Source organism: Mytilus trossulus, chromosome 6 (genome assembly GCF_036588685.1).
Source record: "Mytilus trossulus isolate FHL-02 chromosome 6, PNRI_Mtr1.1.1.hap1, whole genome shotgun sequence".
Taxonomy (NCBI): domain Eukaryota; kingdom Metazoa; phylum Mollusca; class Bivalvia; order Mytilida; family Mytilidae; genus Mytilus; species Mytilus trossulus.
The window spans coordinates 81,531,452-81,551,563 of record NC_086378.1 but is presented as its reverse complement, the minus strand read 5'-3'; the positions used below and the strand labels follow the sequence as shown (position 1 = coordinate 81,551,563).

Below are 20,112 nucleotides of genomic sequence, written 5' to 3'. Positions count from 1 at the left end.
GTTTATCTCTTTCTGTAATAATACTCAAGATAACTAAAGACGGCAAAATTTCTTTAAAATTACCAATTCAGGGGCAGCAACCCAACAATCAGTTGTCAGATTCGTCTGAAAATTTCAGGGCAGATAGATGTTGACTTGATAAACATTTTACCTCGTGTCAGATTTGCTCTAAATGTTTTGATTTCAGAGTTATAAGCCAAAATCTACATTTTACCCCTATGTTCTATTTTTAGACATGGCGGTCTTCTTGATTGATTGGCCGGGACACAAGACACTTTTTTTTCAACTGGATACCCCAATGATGATTGTGGCCAAGTTTGGTTAAATTTGGCCCATCAGTTTCAGAGGAGAAGATTTTTGTAAAAGTTAACAACGACGACGGACACCAAGTGATGAGAAAAGCTCATTTGGCCCATTGGACCAGGTGAGCTAAAAAGTCTAGAATACTGATTTGCCGGACTGACAGATGGACAGACCGACAGACAAATGAACAGAGTGCAATCCTAAGTCCCCTTTGACTTTGTAGGTAGGGGACTAATAACTTGTGTAACCAGTGGAACATATTACACAGACAAGGAACTTATTTCACCAGGTAAGAAACAAATTTCAAAAACCCAGAACATATTTCACCAGGTAAAATGTGGAACTTATTTTAAAGAGATGGAACATAGAAACTATCTTTGAAAAGAATTTCTCCCGAAACATATTTCCTGTGAACAATATTAATTCCACAGGAACTTTTATCATACAAACACATTTTAATTCACACATACAGTAGAATTGATTCATTAACTAGGTTGTTATCTGAACCATACAACCATGTATAACCGATTTTTATTTGACAATTTGTGACTGAAAAGCAAGGACCTGCAGTTCATATAAGAAAAATATTTGTCTTAAAAAATGCAGTGGAGATTAGTTTCCTTCTTAGCCTGTATAAAATTAATGCTTTCTTCCAAAGAATGAATAACTTGAGTTAAGATATCAATGTTTATTTGATCAAACTATAATCTGCATCTACATAACAAATAATACAATAATTAAATGTACATAGGAATACATATCATATCATAACAACATGGAGAAGGTACTACATGTGGCAGACTAATGTATAAAATTGTTTTTGAATCAAATGAATTTTTTTTTTTTGATATAGCATAAAGATGTAGAGTCTACATATGATACTCATTAAAACATGTTTTATAAACCTCGACTCAAACTGGCCAAAAAATAATAAGAAGCACAACAATCACCTCACATGATATTTAAGAAATTATCTTTAAGCTGACAAAAAATTATTTGAGCTTGTGATGAGGAAGTTGAAATAGGCCATAAACTATAATTATCTTCTGTATTTCATTGGTTAAATTCCATACTCAAGCAAAAGCTTTTATTTAATTATACTAAAGCTTAATGGCTCATGTTTTCATTGGGTGAAAACCTTAAAATTATTTAGACTTTAATTTTCTTCCAATAACAAGACCAAATAAGTCCTAATGAGTACCTTCTCCAATATTCATAGTACCTCTCCAGTATTCATTCATGCAGTTAAAATTTCACATTCATATATTATCTTTCATACATAACAATATATAGCTATTTTAAAAAAACATCAGTTCTCTAAATAGTAAAAGAGTTGATAACTTATATGGTATCCTTGCGAATAAACACACACAACTTCCAATTGCTCCCTTTAGTGTCACTTTCTTGTACATTTGTATATAATATTTAAATAACAATATTTTAGAGATTAATGATAGACAGATTTATAAAGTCAAAATATATCATAAATACATATTTCAATATGAAATAATATCAGACACACTACATGAATATAGAAGCTAGGATAGTTTCAGTATATCATACATGTATTTAGATCTTATTCAATATCAGATCTTTGAGAGTCCTTTGAATTAATTCACAACTGCCTAAAAACAAGATTTTGATGATAATTGGGGATGGCTATTAAGTTTTATATCTTATTTTATTGATATCAATACATCTTCATTAATTTATTATTCTTACTGGTTGTTGCCTCCCAACTGTAATCATAAATGTCCTTACTTCAATATTAAAGGAAAAAATAATGAAAAAGATGCCATTTTGCTTATAACTTTATAAGGAACATAACTCAAGTACGGTAACTGATGTCACCAAAGTCTCATCTTGATCTCTGTTTTAAACATTGAAAAGTATTGTGTACAAGTTTCATGAGATTTTTTTAGGCAAACTAAAGTTGGTGAATGGAAACTTATTTTTGGATGTATGGAAGAACAGAATGACAAGGGTTTCACTAATAATGCCTCAAATTATCCTCAACCACCAAAAATTAATGCCATTGTTTACTTCAGTTATCCCCCTTTATATTATAATACACATACTATCTAGAAAGTAATAGTTTCTCAAAAATAAGAATGATATGCAATATATAATTCAAATTCCATCTTCAAAAATATAAATATGTTATAACTATTTTTCATGTAAATTCAATGCAATCAATAACAAATGTAAATATTATCTTTTTGTACATGTATTATACCTTATGTTAAAATGCCGGTTATAAATATGATATTGCATGGTGTTCTTTTACCCTTACACATGGCTCAGTCGGTGACTATTGTCATGAAAAGCAATAAAAAATCATTAATTAAAAAAGACATTATGATTAAAATTTGTATCAATAAGTATAATGAATTAAACAACAACAAAGATCAATGGTTATGGAGTAGATTGTTACCCAAAACATGACAATACTATTTTGTGACATTTATAACATCACATGAATTGGTGTGTATGATATTGCTGTAAAGGTCTTCTGATTACTATGAATTCATTAATATTCGTTGAATACTAATTTTCGTGGATATTGTGGTTACAAGAGAACCACAAATTCAAATATTCAAGGAACTACAAATATTCTAAAGGAATGTGTGCAGACTTTGCTAAAACCATGAAATTAAATATCCACTAATATGCAAATTTTTCTCAAACCAAGAAAATTGGTAACCATGAAAATAAATGAATCCACAGTATGTCAGTTTTCCAGCAACTCTTTTTTTATCTTTTTTTAAATGCAGTTGTGCAATGATTCCGTAAAAAATATTAGTATAATTGTTCATTCAATTAATAAAGGTTCTAGAGGCTACTGCTAGGGTTCTGACCAATCATAAACAGATATAATGTAATTCTAACAAATATTCTATTACACATTTCAGGCCCGTATCCAGGAATTTCCAAAGGGGGGTTCGTTGGACTCACAAACTCGACTTTAACAGTCACAATTCTAACAGAACATTGACTTTAACAGTGCTTATTTGTTTTCAAACCCCCCCCCCCCCCCCCCCCCCCCCTTTCCTGGCTACGAATATGCATTTATATCAATTAAGTCTATAAAAGTGACACTACTGTTATCCAAATCATGGCAAACATTGCCTGGAATTCAATACATTTTAAGAAAAACTATTTATTATAACATTCAATATTTTTTGTGTCTAGTTCATGTTGCAGGTTTGTTTATCAACTAATGGATGATGAATATAGAAGAGTGTGAATGGAATGCTAATAAAAAGGACTGTAAACTGGACCTTACTGGGTAATCTGTTGGAATGTAGCTTGGCCTTGTTGGAATATCAAAATACTGTTCTCATCTAATAACAGCTGTCCTTACAGACTCCGTCTGCTGGAGTAAAAAAAAAACATTTGTGAAAAAAGGAGAAGGTTCAAGAAGGGTCTTAATTGGCACAAAATCTTTTTTATATTTTAAATCGGTCAAAAAAATTACAATAATACTATAAGACAAAAAAAATTTTTTTTTTTCACCTTCCCTTAAAATTTATAAAGCTATGATCCCTGAAATAAACATTATTGTATTTTAGGTAAATTTTGGTAAAAAATAAAATCCATAATTTTGATTGTTTTTGGCATAATTAACCTTGACTGCCGTCCACAATCCTATTTTTTGTTGCGACGTAGTCGGTATAGTTTTGGTTTGTGCACTTTGAACTTAAGGACGCTTCACTATGGCAACAGACTACGCATGCTCGAAAATCCTTTCTGTGATTGGATAAAATGCTGTCATGGTGGGTGATTTGGTTGTGTTTGAAAAAACGTCTCGAAAATTATATAGTGATTGAAAGCAAGTGAAAAACTAAAAATATTTTAACTAGATCTTACAAAGATTTATATTTTTATTATAATTGTTTCTCCAATAACTCTTTGCATCCATGACAGCTGTTTATTCGGGACAATTACATGATTTTTAATGTCAACTTTGTTGTACGAACGTACATGACTTTTAGAACGCACCTACGCATGTGAGATTTCTGCTGGGTTTCGGTGCATGTAAACAGAAAGATACTACTTATACTACCAATAGTTTGAGCTTTGTTAACCATGAATTAAGTTTAATGCAAACAATAGTAAATGTATATTTGTTTCTTTTTATTTGCACTAGATTTTTTGACCAAAAAAATTTTTAGGTGTCATCACAATATTCCACAAGTTATATATAAATGCCTTAATATAACCAGACTTAGTAAAGAATTTCTTGTAGTTACATTCAGATGGAGATTTTATTAAAGAGGTCCTGCATCATTAAGCCATTGTGCTTCTGAAGGTTTTCAAAATGATAGTTTTAAACATATACTCAAATTTAAATACATCGGATATCTTTTTTAAAGATAATTCTTGTTTATATTGATGGTTACAAACATTTTGGATCGTTGGTGGCAGCCAAGGTTTTCCTAAAGCTTTAAGATCTTGAAACTGCACAAAAACATCAAATTTTGACAAAATATCCAAAATGGGCCTACTTTGGATAATATTAGTACTTTTATGGAAAAAACTGATTTATTTAGCATTTAGACTTTTGAAATAGACCAATTTTTAAAAGAACCAAATTACTACCTTTTTGGTGTTTTATGATAAAGTTGATATTTAAGGCCATTTTGTGATATAACCCCCATAAGTGAACCTTGTCCATTACAAGAAGTTATAATCTGGACTATAGCTTGGGCTTATTGGGCAGTAACTTGGACTTGTTGGACTATAGCTCGGACTTGGACAGTAACTTGGGCTTGTTGGACCGTAACTTGGACTAGCTGGACTGTAACTTGGGCTTGTTGGGCAGTAACTTGGACTTGTTGGACTATAGCTCGGACTTAAACAGTAACTTGGGCTTGTTGGACCATAACTTGGACTAGCTGGACTGTAACTTGGGCTTGTTGGAAAGTAACCTTGACTTGTTGGACTATAGCTAGGACTTGGACAGTAACTTGAGCTTGATGGACCATAACTTGGACTAGCTGGACTGCAACTTGGTCTTGTTGAACAATATCTAGGATTTGTTGGACTGTATCTTAGTCTTGTTGGTCTATAGATTGAGCATGTTGAACTGTAGCCTGGTCTTGTTGGACTGTATCTTGGGCTTGAAGGACTGTAGCTTGGGCTTGTAGGACTGTAGCTCGGGCTAGTTGGACTGTAACTTGGGCTGGTTGGACTGTAACTTGGACTAGTGGGACTGTAGCTCGGGCTAGTTGGACTGTAGCTTGGACTAGCTGGACTGTAACTTGGGCTTGTAGGTTGATAGCTTGGACTAAGTGGGCTATATCTGGAACTTGTAGGTCTGTAATTTGGTCTTGTTGGGACGTAGCTTGTATATCCTGATGTTGTTGAGATGCTGCCTTGGTATCTAGGACTTGGTATACTGTTTAGTGGTGGTATGTATGAACTGTAGCCAGGGATGGTTTGTATCAAGCTTAGACTTGTGAGACTTGATTGGACTAAACCTGGTTGCCGTAATAGACTACAGTTTTGAATTAATGGTCCACTGGTATTGTTGGTACTAGATGATGCAGATGGAGTTGAACCAATTTCTTCAGGTGATTCTGTAATGATAAACATATATAAATTATTTCTCTAACTCGATGGAAATTTATCCCTTTCCAAACCCATTGTATAAAAAAATTTAATCAACGTGTGGTTGCTGGTGATCTCAAAAGATCATTGGATGATTTTGAGGGTCATGACCTTTTTAGCTAACTGAATGAATCAAAATACGGTAACAGGTGTTAATGAAATTGACAACTTCCGTGCAATGTGAAAGGCACTCGAAGGGGATTTTCGGTTAACAAAAAAAGAAAATGTCTTTTTAATCATTAGAGAAACAGATTCTTACATAGTTACAAGTGGATTATCGGATTTATCCAATCTCGATAGTTTAATTATAAATTTTAAAGTCCTCGCCGAGGCGGCTCGGACTTTAAAATTGATAATTTAACTATCTCGATTGGATAAATCCGATAATCCACTGGTATCAATGTTAGAATCTATATGTAACTATAGTCGCCGTCACGTAAAATTGGCACCATGATTTTTGTCAAAATTTTCTTAAATATCGACCGCGTTTACTCGAGATCATGTTTTTCAGTTAGCGGAATAAAAATCTAATCCAAATATATACTACTGTCCTACCTTTTATTGTGTTTGCACTGTATTATCCTGACCTTCACATTATTCAAGATTGTTTTCATTGTAAAACCGCCATCTTGGTTTCTATGAGGATCCCTTACTACATAACATTCGTTACTCTCCGGTAATATCATTGTCACTGATGATACGATTTCCCGCGCTTTTTGCTTAAAGATGACGCACAGCTCCGAGAGACACAAGAAAATTGAGAGCACGTGGACTCCACGGCAACACTTCCGGTAATAACAATGTCGGATTCCACCATACAAAATAATCTTGGATTTTGTGAAGGTCAGGATTATACTGTGCAAACACAATAAAAGGTAGGACATTAGTATATATTTGGATTGGATTTTTATCCCGCTAGTTGAAAAACATGATCTCGAGTAAACGCGGTCAATATTTTAGAAAATTTTGACAAAAATCATGGTGCCAATTTTACGTGACGGCGACTATACATGTATAATTAAATCACTGATACTTCAAAACTGATGTATGATTAAATCACTGATTCTTCAAAACTGATGTATAATTTAATCACTGATTCTCCAAAACTGATGTAAAATTAAATCACTGATTCTTCAAAACTGATGGTATCTATATATATGATATATATCATAATAAATTTCCACATCTCTGTTGAGGGCTCCCACAACTTATCATCACTCATGGCTACATTGAATAGTTTATATCAATATTATAACCGCAGTTATTGATGACGATTTCATGATAATCCCGTCATATGCTAATTCCTGTTTATCCTTTGAATTCTTAGCCTAATTCACAGTTCTTGACATGACAATTCCTACAAAATGTGTTTTCCAAATACTTGTGTGAACATTTTAAAATATTGAAAAACACTACATATAATGCACATGATTATCTTGTGTTAAAGAAGAGGGACGAAAGATACCAAAGGGACAGTCAAACTCATTAAAATATTGGTAATTTTTCAAATGGCAAATTTAATTTTTACCACCAAAATTACAAACCAAGATTGTGGTTAATTTAATGAAAGTCAATGAAATTTAAAACATAAGTGAAAATGACCTTTATTTGATAGAAGCCATTCAAGAATTGTCACAGTACCTAGTTTATTAGGCCTGGTCACTTGTTATCTAAGTAATAAAGTCAAAATATAATCCAACATAATATGTTCTACAGCTATGACTAACGTAAAACTCAGCTAAACATTTTTTTTATATAAATTTACATTTTCTCTCTTTTTATTGAATTTTCTGCAAACAAAAAAAAACAAAAAGAAGGAAAAAATATGAATTCAAAGGCAATAACTCTTGTAAAACTTAAATAGACCATTGCAAATATTTGCCTTATTAAGAAAGCCATTTTACTGAATATTTTCTCTATCTAAATTTCTTTTTCTCTATAATAGCTTCTACAAACAAACGCAAAACAAAATATTGGTAACAATTGCCTTTCATCACATTAAAGGGCAATTTTGATAATTTCTAAGGATAACCCATGTGAACTGTCCATTCTGGTTTTCATGACAAGTTTCTTGCATTTTAAAATATGGTCTGTATTTAACAATGTCTCACATGTCTGTTACTTCAAAGGGACAATTCTTTTAAACTTTATACATGATTTTGTCAATTACTAGAGTCTAAAATTTTGATTGAATTTCAAGTTATTGATGATGGATCAAGACAGATACCAAAAGATGCAAAAGCTCACTTGCCCTATGAGCCAGGTAAGCAAGCTCACTTGCCCTATGAGCCAGGTAAGCGCAAAAGCTCACTTGCCCTATGAGCCAGGTAAGCAAGCTCACTTGCCGTATGAGCTAGGTAAGCAAAGAATGAAAATATCCTGTAAATATCTACCTGAGATTCCATTAGTTGTGATGTCCGACGTGATGCATACTTCAATTGTTACTTTATTGTCTTTCACATAATTATTAGCTGGATTCACTAACTTCTGTCAAACAGTAAAAGTAATAAATAACATCATTATGATAAAAATGTGTGTTATTAAATGGAACACTTAAATGAAAGAGATTGTGACTATACACACACAATTAGATTGTGAATTTTGTGAACTGCATTGTGTGTGTATTGCTACAAATTTCGGCAATTATTCTTAGTTTGGTTATTTTCTGTCTATAATTGTAAGACGAGGTAGAAAAGATAGATTCATATGCTTATAATGCACTATTTTTGCAACTTACCGTACTGATTTTTTTAAAAATAAAATAAGCATAGCAAAGTTTATGAATATTCAATTCATCAGACATTTATAGGTGTCTTTAAAACAAAGGGATATTGATCTTTGGCTTTGGTGGACCTTCTTTAAGGGCAACATACTCTTATACCAGTGTATAACCACAAGCACTACTAACAAGTGAAACTGCGAGCTACTGCTCACTGATGATTCCCCTGCCGCAAGTGGATAATATTAATAGTGTATAAATATGCAAGTGTTCGGTAAACAGGAAGTTGACAAGTGATGAATCTGAAAACGCATCACACGGTATTGCTGACTTATATAAATCCTGTAACCAAATTGCAGAAATCCTTGTATTGTAGTTCCTGAGAAAAATGTGATGAAAATTTTCAACTTGGCTATCATGTGTAAAATCATAAAAGTGTTCGGTAAACAGGAAGTTGTCAAGTGATTAATCTGAAAATGCATCACACGGTATATAGATGACTTAGATAAACCCTGAAACCAAATTTCAGAATACTTGTATTGTAGTTCCTGAGAAAAATGCGACGATAAATATTCATGAGACGGAGGGACTGACTGACTGACGGAAGGACAGACAGAGGTAAAACAGTATACCCCTTTTTTAAAGCGGGAGTATAATAACTTGTTACCTCATAGAATCCTAAAAATGTTTGCTTCTCTGTTTAAAAATAACAAGCTATACAAAAGAATGGTGCAAATTGACTCTATTTAAATCACAGAAATTTAAATGATTTAAAAATGACAAAATAGTCTGTGTCCTTGTTTTTTTAGATATACTGTAACTAATTGAAAATTTTGGGGAAGGGGGGATAATTCTCTCCAGATTTTTTCTTACAGTTAACATTAGAGGATTTCAGATAATGAACAAAAAGTCAAAAACTAAGAAGCCAACATCCTAAACTACAGTACTATTATCACATGGTTTTATATGTGTTACTCATTGTACTTACATTCCATAGTATAAATTTACTACATCCTTCAATATTCTTGTCACTACAAAACAAGTGGTGAATTGCTGGAAAATATAAAGAAAACAAGTCTGAAACTTATTTTTATATTAAACAGTTTTTCATAATACTATATTATTATTATTTTTAAAACCAAACCTAGTTTAGATCTTTATCTGTAGCAGAAGATTTTGTTTTGGTACTGAGCACATTGAAAAATTAAGTCTGCAGAAAATAAATGCTGCGAGGAAAAATTGCCCAAGTTTTGCTGCAGAAACCTTGGTCTTTGTCCCAAAAACCAAAAAGTCTTGGTCACCCAACACTTGCTTATCCATTATCCAACCCAAAAATTAGGAAAGATGTAGTTTATGGATCCAGAAACAAAACTTTTCCCACACTTTCGCTCGGTGACTTTCAATCAAATTTCAATCTGATCAATTGTTGGTGAAACTTTGACATTCGACCTACTAACCATGCTAACCGTAAACATCATACAGCGTCTTTATGACAATGAAAATCATTGGGGTCTTCTATCCGTATGGCTTTATCCATTTTAATCTGGAGAGGGTTGGACAAATTGTTAAAAAATCTAAATTTCGTTTATTAATTGTTAGATAAACCTTGACATTTGGCCTACTGACCTAAAAACCAGACAATGTGTTTGTCATCCTATGATGCATTACCAAATCAAATTTTGTAAAAGTTAAACATTTGGATATTTGTTTCCAATTCTATCAATAAATAGTAACTTTGACATTTAACCTATTGATCCAAAAATATGGGTCTCCCTTATCTTATGAGACATAATCAAACAAAATTTTTTGGTAATAGTTGGAATTAAAAAAAGACTATGAACATAGGGAAAAACAAATTTCCTAAAAATTAAATCTACAACAGTTTTTGCTACCTTGACCTGTAACCTCTTGACCCCAAATTTCATAGGTCATTAACCTGTAAAGAGTACCTGCTGGTAGATTCTGACTTTTACAACAATAACATACTGTGGATTCATTATTATTCGTTGGATATCAATTTTTTTTCAAATTCATGGGTACAGGTGAACCACGAAATTAAATGTTCAACAGTAAATTTGTATAGGCTTGTAAGCAGACTTTGGTAAAACCACGAAATTAAATATCCACGAACATGTAAGTTTTCCTAATTCAGGAAAATTGATACCCACGAAAATAAATGTATCCCCAGTTTTAAACTTACTTTTTATCAAAGGTTCATCATTATTGTGCTTAAGAATTTTTATTGATGCATCTACTTCACACTTCCAGGTCCTACAAGAGAAATTTGTGAAATTATAAAAACAAGAATATGTTCATAGTAAATGGATGCCCCACTGGTATTATCCTTTTCTATCTCTAATTTGGCATTACAATTAGAAATTTTATAACACACAGAACATGTATACTAAGTTTCAAGTTGATTGGACTTCAACTTCATCATACACTACCTTCACCAAAAACTTTAACAAAAATCTTTAACCTGAAGCAAGACAGACAGACTGACAGAAGAACATACAAACAAACAGACGCACTGACAGAAAAAACATAATGCCCATAAATGGAGCATGAAAATACAGTATACTAGACTATTGTTCTTTAAAAAGCATGAAAATGTTGTCCTTCAACCAAAATTTTCAACAGACTTCTTCACAAGGGTTTATGTATGACACGGTTGATACGGTTGTTATGTTATTAAAGATGTTTTTTTCAATTCATATCAAATTAGATAATAAGCTCATTGGATCTTTAGAATAAACACAATTATTCTAAAACCTTGGTATGATATGGGTTAAGTCTCCTGTTATTCTCAGAAAATATACATGAACCTTTTTTTCTCTAACAAATCTAAATATATCTAAATATATATCTCTTCTTCAGAATAGCATGAACAAAGTACCTAAAAGGATTAATGACAAATAGAAACATACCATCAGTACACATTGGAAATGGTACACACAAACATCTTAACAAAAATACAAAATAAAGTGATGTGGTATTATTGCCATATGAGACAACTACCGGTAACTATGTACAGAAACACAAAGAACCCAAATGAGGTTGACTTTAGGTTGCTGTACAACTTTCACTTATGAGCAAAACCCATATGGCACAGCAAGCTATGAAAGGCTCTAGTTTAATAAAATGAAAAACGAATTCATTAAGAAAACCAATTGCCTGAATAATGTTAAAAACAAAAAAAACAAAAAAAAATTAACATGATATACCTTTACAAACAACTGACATTAATGGGCCTCTAGTATGGTAATTTTAATTACAATAAACAAAATCAATTACCAGTATTTAATAAAATAACTTTACCTTGAATTTGCATCTCCTTCACATTGAAGAAATATACCTAAATAGTTCTGAAGACATACACTCAGAGATTTCTTCCCTTTTTTGTTGTGTTTCCATCGAGGTTTAGCAACAAGCCTCCTGAAAATAAATATTTCTTTTTAAATCTAGATTTTCAGTACAATTTACTCGTCAAATATCAATATAATGGCATATAACCCTCATTCATGTTTGGTCTGGCTATACTTATGTTTTTCCTAGATAATTGAATATCTTTAATCAGGTATTCAATGTTTTTTTTGTTTTTTTTTCAATTTTTTAATTTTGGCGTCTACAAATCATCATCATGAGCTTTTGATTTGTACATCTGATGCAGAAAAATCAGTACCATTAAAATTGTTATACATACAATGTATAATTAAATTGAAAAGATAAATTTCAAACATTTCCAGAAATATGTACTGTAAACCAAATTATTTTCGCGTATACTTTATTTTGCGATTTACCCTTTGTAAACTATTTCGCGGCTATTTAATTTCGCAATTTTCTAATTTCTGGATATAAGAAAAATCTAATTTTTACACATTCGCGACGATTTATATTCGCGTTAATTTTTTCCTCGCGAAAGTAAATCGCTCGCGAAAATAAGTTGGTTTACAGTATTCAGCAAATTGACCTTTAAGTTTGAAGTACATGCAAGAGTAATCACTCAGTATGCACAAAAATGACATGCAGTTCATTTAGATATCAAGCATGGTAAACAAAAATGTGGCTCAAGTACACTGATGTCCCACCTGCACTACCATTTTCTATGTTCAGTGGACCATGGAAATGGGAGTAAAAACTCTAATTTGGCATTACAATAAGAAAGATCATATCATAGGGAACATGTGTACTAAGTTTCAAGTTGTTTGAACTTCAACTTCATCAAAAAGAAACTTCACCAAAAACTTCAATCTGAAGCGGAACAGACGAATAATTAGACAAATATATGAATGGATGTACAGACCAATCAACATAATGCTCCTCAGTGGGGCATAAAAATATATTATCATTTAAAGATAAGTCACCATAAAAGTAAAAGTTGACACATTTGTAAGCATTATATAGGGAAAAAGTATTACTATCTGAACAGAGAGAAAATGTAATGACAGAAATTTGAAATCACAAGATGACAACAAACCAACAAATACTTTAGTAGAGCCTTACCTCTTTAAGACAGCTTTAACAAAAAGCTTTAAAAAAAGAAAAAGAAAATTTTGAGTCAGTTGATGCCTATGTTATTTCTGCTTTAACACAATAAAACAAATGTTTTACTATACATTTCCTTATAAATTTTAGTTGTTAAGTCATCTCTCCTTATACAGCTGGGTAAAACATTTTTAAATCAACCAAAATATATTCTGTATTTGAAAAATGATTCATAACAATAAGATAAAAGTACAATAAATGTGAAACGTCTTACAACATTGTACAAATAAATTGCATTCATACCTCAAATTTGGCTCAACTGATTAAAAATTAACCTTTTATCTTTCACAGGGGGAAAAAACAATTTATTAATATCTTAGAGAAATGAAGGCTTTAGAGCAATGCAATATGATTTCCATTTATATAATTTTTTATTCCAAGGGACATTATAACTAGTTAAAATATTTGATCAGCATGCAGTGATTTTTGAAAGTGTCAAAGACATTGCTGATATAAACCTAAGATAAAAGTTTCATAAAATTCTGGAAAGGATAAAACTTTTTTACAAATAATTAATTGGTGATGAAAAGAGTTTCATAAAAATCTGGTAAAAATTGTAAACATGGGAGCGCTGCTATGAAATTTTTCATATAAAGAATAATTTCAAGGGTCATAACTCTTCTAAAAATAATTGTTCACCACAAATTTGTGAACTCATTCAAGACATTGCTGATATCATGGATATAAAACTATGATATAAGTTTCATTAAATTCTGGCAAATTGTACATGTGAGAGCGCTAATACAAGACAGGATGGACAGATGGAGGGACATCCAGTATTTCTATGTCCCTGTAAAATGTTCAATTAAATACAATATGACAACTACAAACAGAGAAGCTACATACATGATTGATAACATAATGTACTTACCATGAAAGATTCCCTTTCATACAAGGTGGGCTTAGCTGTTTCCTTTTAAATTTTCCAATATCTTCAATTGTATATTTAAATATAACTTCATCTGTATGTTTATCTGAAATATATTGCATTGATTGAGAAATAATATGGTTGATTGTCAAATTTGTAGCAATTTTTTTGTGACATATTTTTACATACTTGATTCAAAAACTAAGAAATAAAGTCTTAGATGTATGACTTTTTGTTTTAGTTGTTATAGGCTTTGAATTAGCGGTATCTAACTGAGAGTACCCTCAGGTCTGTACTAAGCATCTTTTTGCTGCCACATCCATTTTGTGTTTTTGTTAAATATATTAACCCTTTTTCAACTGATTTTTAAAGTTTGTGCTTATGTGGTACTGTTACACAACTGTTTCAGGTTAGGAGAGGGTTGGCACCTACAAACTAGTTTAACCCTGTACCATTCTGTATGTGCCTGTCCCAAGGCAGGAGCCTGTAATTCAGTAGTTTTTGAGTGTTGCTGTATATCATATTTGTTTTTCATTTATTAATTTGTACATTAATCAGGCAGATTTTTTTCTCTGTGGATTTTTTTTTACAATTGTCATTTCTAGGCCTTTTAAAGATGACTATGAGGTATGGGTTTTACTCGTTGAAGGCTGTACGAATATCTATGGTTGTCAATTTCTGTGTCATTTAGTCTCTTGCGGAGAGTTGTCTAATTGGCTATCATACCACATTTTCTTTTTATATAGATAACTCATTTGTGCTTATTACAGTTTTAAGCCTTCTCAAATAAGATATACAAATAAGACAGATGACTCAATCTGCCTATTATGTCATATTTCAGGATTTTGCCTATTATCATGATTATCTTAAATATTTATGCCACAGACAATATAAACTGCATCAGAAATACAAGATAAACCAACCACCTTTAAAACTAATATTTCAATGATCTCTTTATAGGAGTTATTCTCCTGACAAGATGATGTTTGAGCAATGTTTTGGCATTTCAGCTTATTATATAGACATGCTAGAAACACTGTTTATACATGTTTGTTTCAAGATGATAGACAGAAATACAAATGTACTAACATTGATTAAAAAAAAATGTCCATTTATAAACATATTACCATGATTAGTTTGTTCAGGTATATAATTTTCACAGTCAATACAGACTTCATCAGGTGTATTCTCCTTGTTGAGGTAGAAATGATCAGGTAACTGTAATCTTCTGGCTTTATCAATCTCATCTATCGATGCCTTGTCTACTTGAATGATTTCAATGTCATCAGAATCTATAATGAAATATATATACATTATACATGATATAAAGGTACTATTTGTATTTCTATCACTTTTTTAAAAGTATATGTTATGAATTTATGTCTATTTTGTTTTGTAGTAACAGAGTCCTGTGACCCCAATTTTTATTTTTATTTTTTAAAAGCTCAAAAAACTAACTCAACAATTTTATTTTAAAATTCTACATACTTTATTTTGTATTATATTGTATAGGGGTATTTAAAGTTATAGACCACTTTCGAGTTTGTCCGTCATCAGAAAAACTCGTCAATTATTTACGCCTTTATGACGTCATTTATCAGATATATAGAGGGGATCGCCTGTATCCCTGCACTATAGAATCATAGTTTTCCAACCACTCAGTCAACATTGGAATGGAAGTGACGACGCCCCTAAACGCACAAATGACGTTCACTAAAACCAGAGTTTTTGACATAAATGCATCGAAAGTTGTCTATTGACAAAAATTGGATCCCCAAAAAATGAATAAATTCACAGTAATGTACGTCACACATACCAGAAGTCTTCTTTCTATCTTTTCTTAAAGCTGCCATATTATGAAGACCACAATTGTTATGAGCAATAATTAAAATGATGGTTAAGTCTAGCAATTATCTGAAAAAAGTATCAAAAAAATTAGTATGTGTAAATACTTAGGCAATACATTAAATTACAACATGTACAATATAAGAAATGTTAGTCCTCTAATGATAGTTTTGTTTTAATACACAATGCTATAAGATATGTTACTCCAACTTTAATATAAAATGTTATGACAACTGTTCAGTACCCATACTCTTACATAAGTTAAATAAAATGCAAATAAATAATGTTAGCAGGGATATAATTCTCAATTTCTGTTACCTATAACATTGCATGGAACATTTGAATTTTATCATCAATTCAAAATGAAGTAAAAATACAAGTTACAACTTGAGTATAATAAAGTTCACATCTTTAAGTATAAACTAGATATGTTAAATGGATGTTGGCATAGAGAGACTTAAGGTGGTACCTAACACTACAGGGAGATAACTCTGTAATATCAGCTTAACGTTTTAATTACGTTGCGTTGTGAAGGCAATATAAAGCTTCTCAATGATCAAAATAAGTGTTTGTCAAACTGCTAATGCTATATAACCAGTCTAATTTTTCTGACAAAACGCTTGGTTCAAATTTTTTGATTTTTTTATATTTTTGTAAAAGGGTAAAAGTAAATACTTTGTCAAAATTTTATGAAAATTAAACGAGCCAAATTAATTTTAGTGAAAGTGTTGGGTACCACCTTAATACCCCTTTACATGCATTTTAGTTTCTGCTGTGAAATTCTGTGTTGAGATTATGACATTTTGACATTTAAGGCTTTCCTATTTTTTTCTTTTAATTATATAATCATTACTTCTGCTTTAAGTTGACACATGGTTACTGATAAGTCAATCTGACAAAAATATACTGAATCAGGAACAAAGTCTGAAGTTCTATCAACGTATATTTGTTCCACCTTACAGAAGTTCCAGTGGAAACAATGTCATAATACCTGTTAGTACCTGATGGAACAAGTATTCTATACTATTTATTCCGTTAGGAACATCTACTGTAATATTCATTTCTGTGGAAATAATATTCCAGATCATTTTTTCCATTTGGAACTTATATTATGAAGGAACTTCCATTCCGTGACCGTTCTTTTAGATTAAGGGATGCACATGTATCAGAACTCTGCAACATCCATATTGTGTTTTTGTTAGATGTATTTTGCCCTAGGGCTTTTCAACTGATTTTTAAAGATTGTTTTTGGGTGGTACTGTTACACTACTATTCAAGGTTAGGGGAGGGTTTGTGCCTTCAAATTTGTTTAACACCACCACATTCTGAATGTGCCTGTCTAAAGTCAGGAGCCTGTAATTGTGTTTGCAGGAGAGGTAAAAATTAAGTTCACAATAGAATAACATTACATTTATACTGTTATTTTGACTTCTCTGGATAAAGATGACACCAATGAGAGTTGAGTTAGTCCCTCATGTAGAACATCCTGTACATTCCTTAAAAATATAAATATTTTTTTTCAATAAATGTATTATATAATCCAGCATAAATTTGACCCTAACCTGAAAGTAATTGCAACAGAAGATTTTTAAGTTTTAATCTTTAGCATAATACCCCAAATATACACAGTAAAAAGTCCCATAAAATCTAACTTGAGGAAGACTTAAACAAGAAAGTGTCCAAAGTACAGGGATGCCCCACTTGCACTATCATTTTGCATGTTCCATGGACAGTGAAATTGGGTAAAAACTCTAATTTGGCATTAAAATAAGAAAGATCATAATAAAACTACCTTGACCAAAAACTTTAACCTGAAACTTCCACTTTCATTTTCTATGTTCAGTGGACCGTGAAATTGAAGTCAAAAGTCCAAATTGGTTTTAAAATTAGAAAGATCATATCATAAGCAACAAGTGTACTAAGTTTCAAGTTGATTGGATTTCAGCTTCATCAAAAACTACCTTGCCAAAAACTTTAACCTGAACGAACGGACGCACAGACGAACTGATGCACAGACCAGAACACATAATGCCCCTCTGCTATCGTAGGTGGGGCATAAAAATCACCATTTAAAATTCCTATGGAGATTTGCATTGAAAAGGGAGATAACTCTTGCAAAAAAGACAGAAATATCAATAAAAATTGATACAAAATTATAACCTTATCGCTTCTATGCATCAGAATGTATTGATTCTTGATTTTTTAGTGGTCTTATGAGTATAACAAACAACTCTAAATTGGTTTACATATCTTTTATCAAGCTATAATCTAGATTTTGTTATTCATTAATTGACCATTTATTAAATTTTCAACATTTCAAGATAAAGAATCTCAAATTTAATAAAAATAATAAAGCATGAATTCTCTTTGTGGTTAAAAGTTTCTTTAGGCCATGGAAAAATAATTGATGGTTTCCCCTAACCCAACCGGGTCATTTGTTTACCGCCGGTTTTTTTATTTTACTGTAAAAAAAAAAATTTTTTTTTTTTTTTCACAGGGACAACTAACTAAAAGTGTTGGAAATATGCAAGATTATTGTTCTGCTATAGAAAATGATGCATGGTTACATAAAAAAATTTAAAAAATCCTGCCTGCCCGGCCTACATTATAAAAAGTTTCCCATGTTAGGGGAAACCAACAATTAATTTTCCATGGCCTTAGACAAGTAAGATGCTGAAAAAATATATTTACAGATATAAACAATAACCAATTTTCACATCATTTTTCAAAATGGTCAGAAAGCTTCAAACATTGAGGTAGGGTTAAAAACACGAAATCCAGAGGTCCCAAATTTAAATAAATTGAAATCCCAAATCCCGAAATTTAAAAAAAAGTATTCCCGGATCCCGAAAGGGTCAATCCCGAAATCTCAAGCTTAAAAACACCTGATCCAGGAGTCCCAATAAAAGTCCTATCCCCCATCAACATTGTCAAATCTGCAATTTCTTAAATGAAAAATGAAAAAAAAAAAGCTACCCCTAACACTATGGTTTTGTACATTTCATGAGCAAAAGATTATATAATTTAGTCAAACTTAATACCCCATCAAAGTATCATACTTTACATAAATTTCAAGAAAATTATCCAAAAACAGTATAGTATATTAATTACAGATAGTTGTTTGGAAAATATCAGTCTCTGTGACAAAATAATTACATCACAAAATACTATAAATAGATTTCCTACAACAGATAACAAAATTAAAATGTGATAACTTACAATGCTGAATATCAGGGAAAATCGGTGATGTTCAATTATGTATACAATGCTTAAAAGCAATCTGTCATGTCTGTATTAAGGCTAAGCAATTAGCGCAAAGAGTGGGAAAATTAGAAAGTTGGAAGTTCCCAGAACCTGATTCAACTGCTAGTTTCCCTTTTAAAGAACTGAAGTGAAAGTGAAAGTAAATGCTTTCCGAAAATATATTAATGACGTCATCATGTTCATTCAATCATTGACATTGTATGTTTTTTGCTATCCTTATCCATATACAGTCATAACAGTATAGTGTGGGAAAACAGTAAGTTCATTATCATAAAAAAAATCATAATTAATGTTTCATATTTAAAATATGACAACAATATTGTGTTCTTTCAATTTTACATTTCTACTGAAAACAGGTAACACTGACCTCTATTAAAAATGCTTACGGACAGACGTGAACAACTACCGCCTTCAAAACTCATGCTGCATATTTAATCTTAAGAGTCAAATCCGGTTACACTGATCCCTAAGGGGCAATAAGAATTCCCTAATAGAGAAGCTTGTTTGCAAAGACGGCTAACTCCGGGTTAGCTCAGTTAATCATAAGTACTTCCGACACATTTCTTTTTTTTTTATTTAGAATCAGCAGCCGGCGCATAAACAATCACAAATAAATTCATCATAAATACCAGGACTAAATTTTGTACGCTAGACGCGCGTTTCGTCTACAAAAGACCACAGGTGCTTGAGGACAGGATCCTGTATGAGCCCCATATAGGGTATTCCCCATATAGTCCCTCCCCCTTTTTTTTTTTTTTTTTTTTTTTTTTTAATCATATAAATATGGTATATTAGTATATATATGGTACAAATAAGTGATATATATCGAAAAATCTGAGATTACTGATTAGAAAGAAAAAAAAAAAGGGGGAGGGACTATATGGGGCTCATACAGGATCCTGTCCTCAAGCACCTGTGCAAAAGACTCATCAGTGAAGCTCGAATCCCCAAAAAG

General features: G+C 31.6%; 1 protein-coding gene across 3 annotated transcripts; it reads right to left on the bottom strand.

Moving 5' to 3' along the window:
• Positions 1-3,353: 3,353 nt before the first annotated feature.
• Positions 3,354-19,630, bottom strand: LOC134722005 (DNA-directed RNA polymerase II subunit RPB1-like). Of its 3 annotated transcripts, none has more exons than XM_063585414.1 (10): positions 19,544-19,630; positions 17,311-17,389; positions 15,865-15,962; positions 15,176-15,340; positions 14,052-14,154; positions 11,954-12,070; positions 10,836-10,906; positions 9,624-9,688; positions 8,310-8,403; positions 3,354-5,885 (listed from the first exon to the last, which is right to left on the bottom strand). In XM_063585414.1, the coding sequence occupies exons 3-10, from the start codon at positions 15,899-15,901 to the stop codon at positions 4,981-4,983; spliced, it is 1,557 nt and encodes a 518-aa protein (XP_063441484.1). In that variant the 5' UTR covers positions 15,902-15,962; positions 17,311-17,389; positions 19,544-19,630; the 3' UTR covers positions 3,354-4,980. The 3 variants fall into 3 exon arrangements, with proteins under 3 accessions (XP_063441484.1, XP_063441482.1, XP_063441483.1); XM_063585412.1 differs by lacking the exon at positions 19,544-19,630 and adding an exon at positions 19,113-19,274 and having other exon boundaries at positions 17,303-17,389; XM_063585413.1 differs by lacking the exon at positions 19,544-19,630 and adding an exon at positions 19,113-19,274.
• Positions 19,631-20,112: the final 482 nt, after the last annotated feature.

Bases quoted from the DNA above. Each gene is read 5' to 3' on its own strand.
- LOC134722005 (XM_063585414.1), bottom strand. From the start codon at position 15,901: ATGGCAGCTTTAAGAAAAGATAGAAAGAAGACTTCTG. The intron at 10,907-11,953 runs GTAAAGTTATTT...TTTCTCTTGTAG, and splicing joins GAAGGAGATGCAAATTCAAG to GACCTGGAAGTGTGAAGTAG. The intron at 9,689-10,835 runs GTAAGTTTAAAA...TATATTTTCCAG, and splicing joins TGATGAACCTTTGATAAAAA to CAATTCACCACTTGTTTTGT.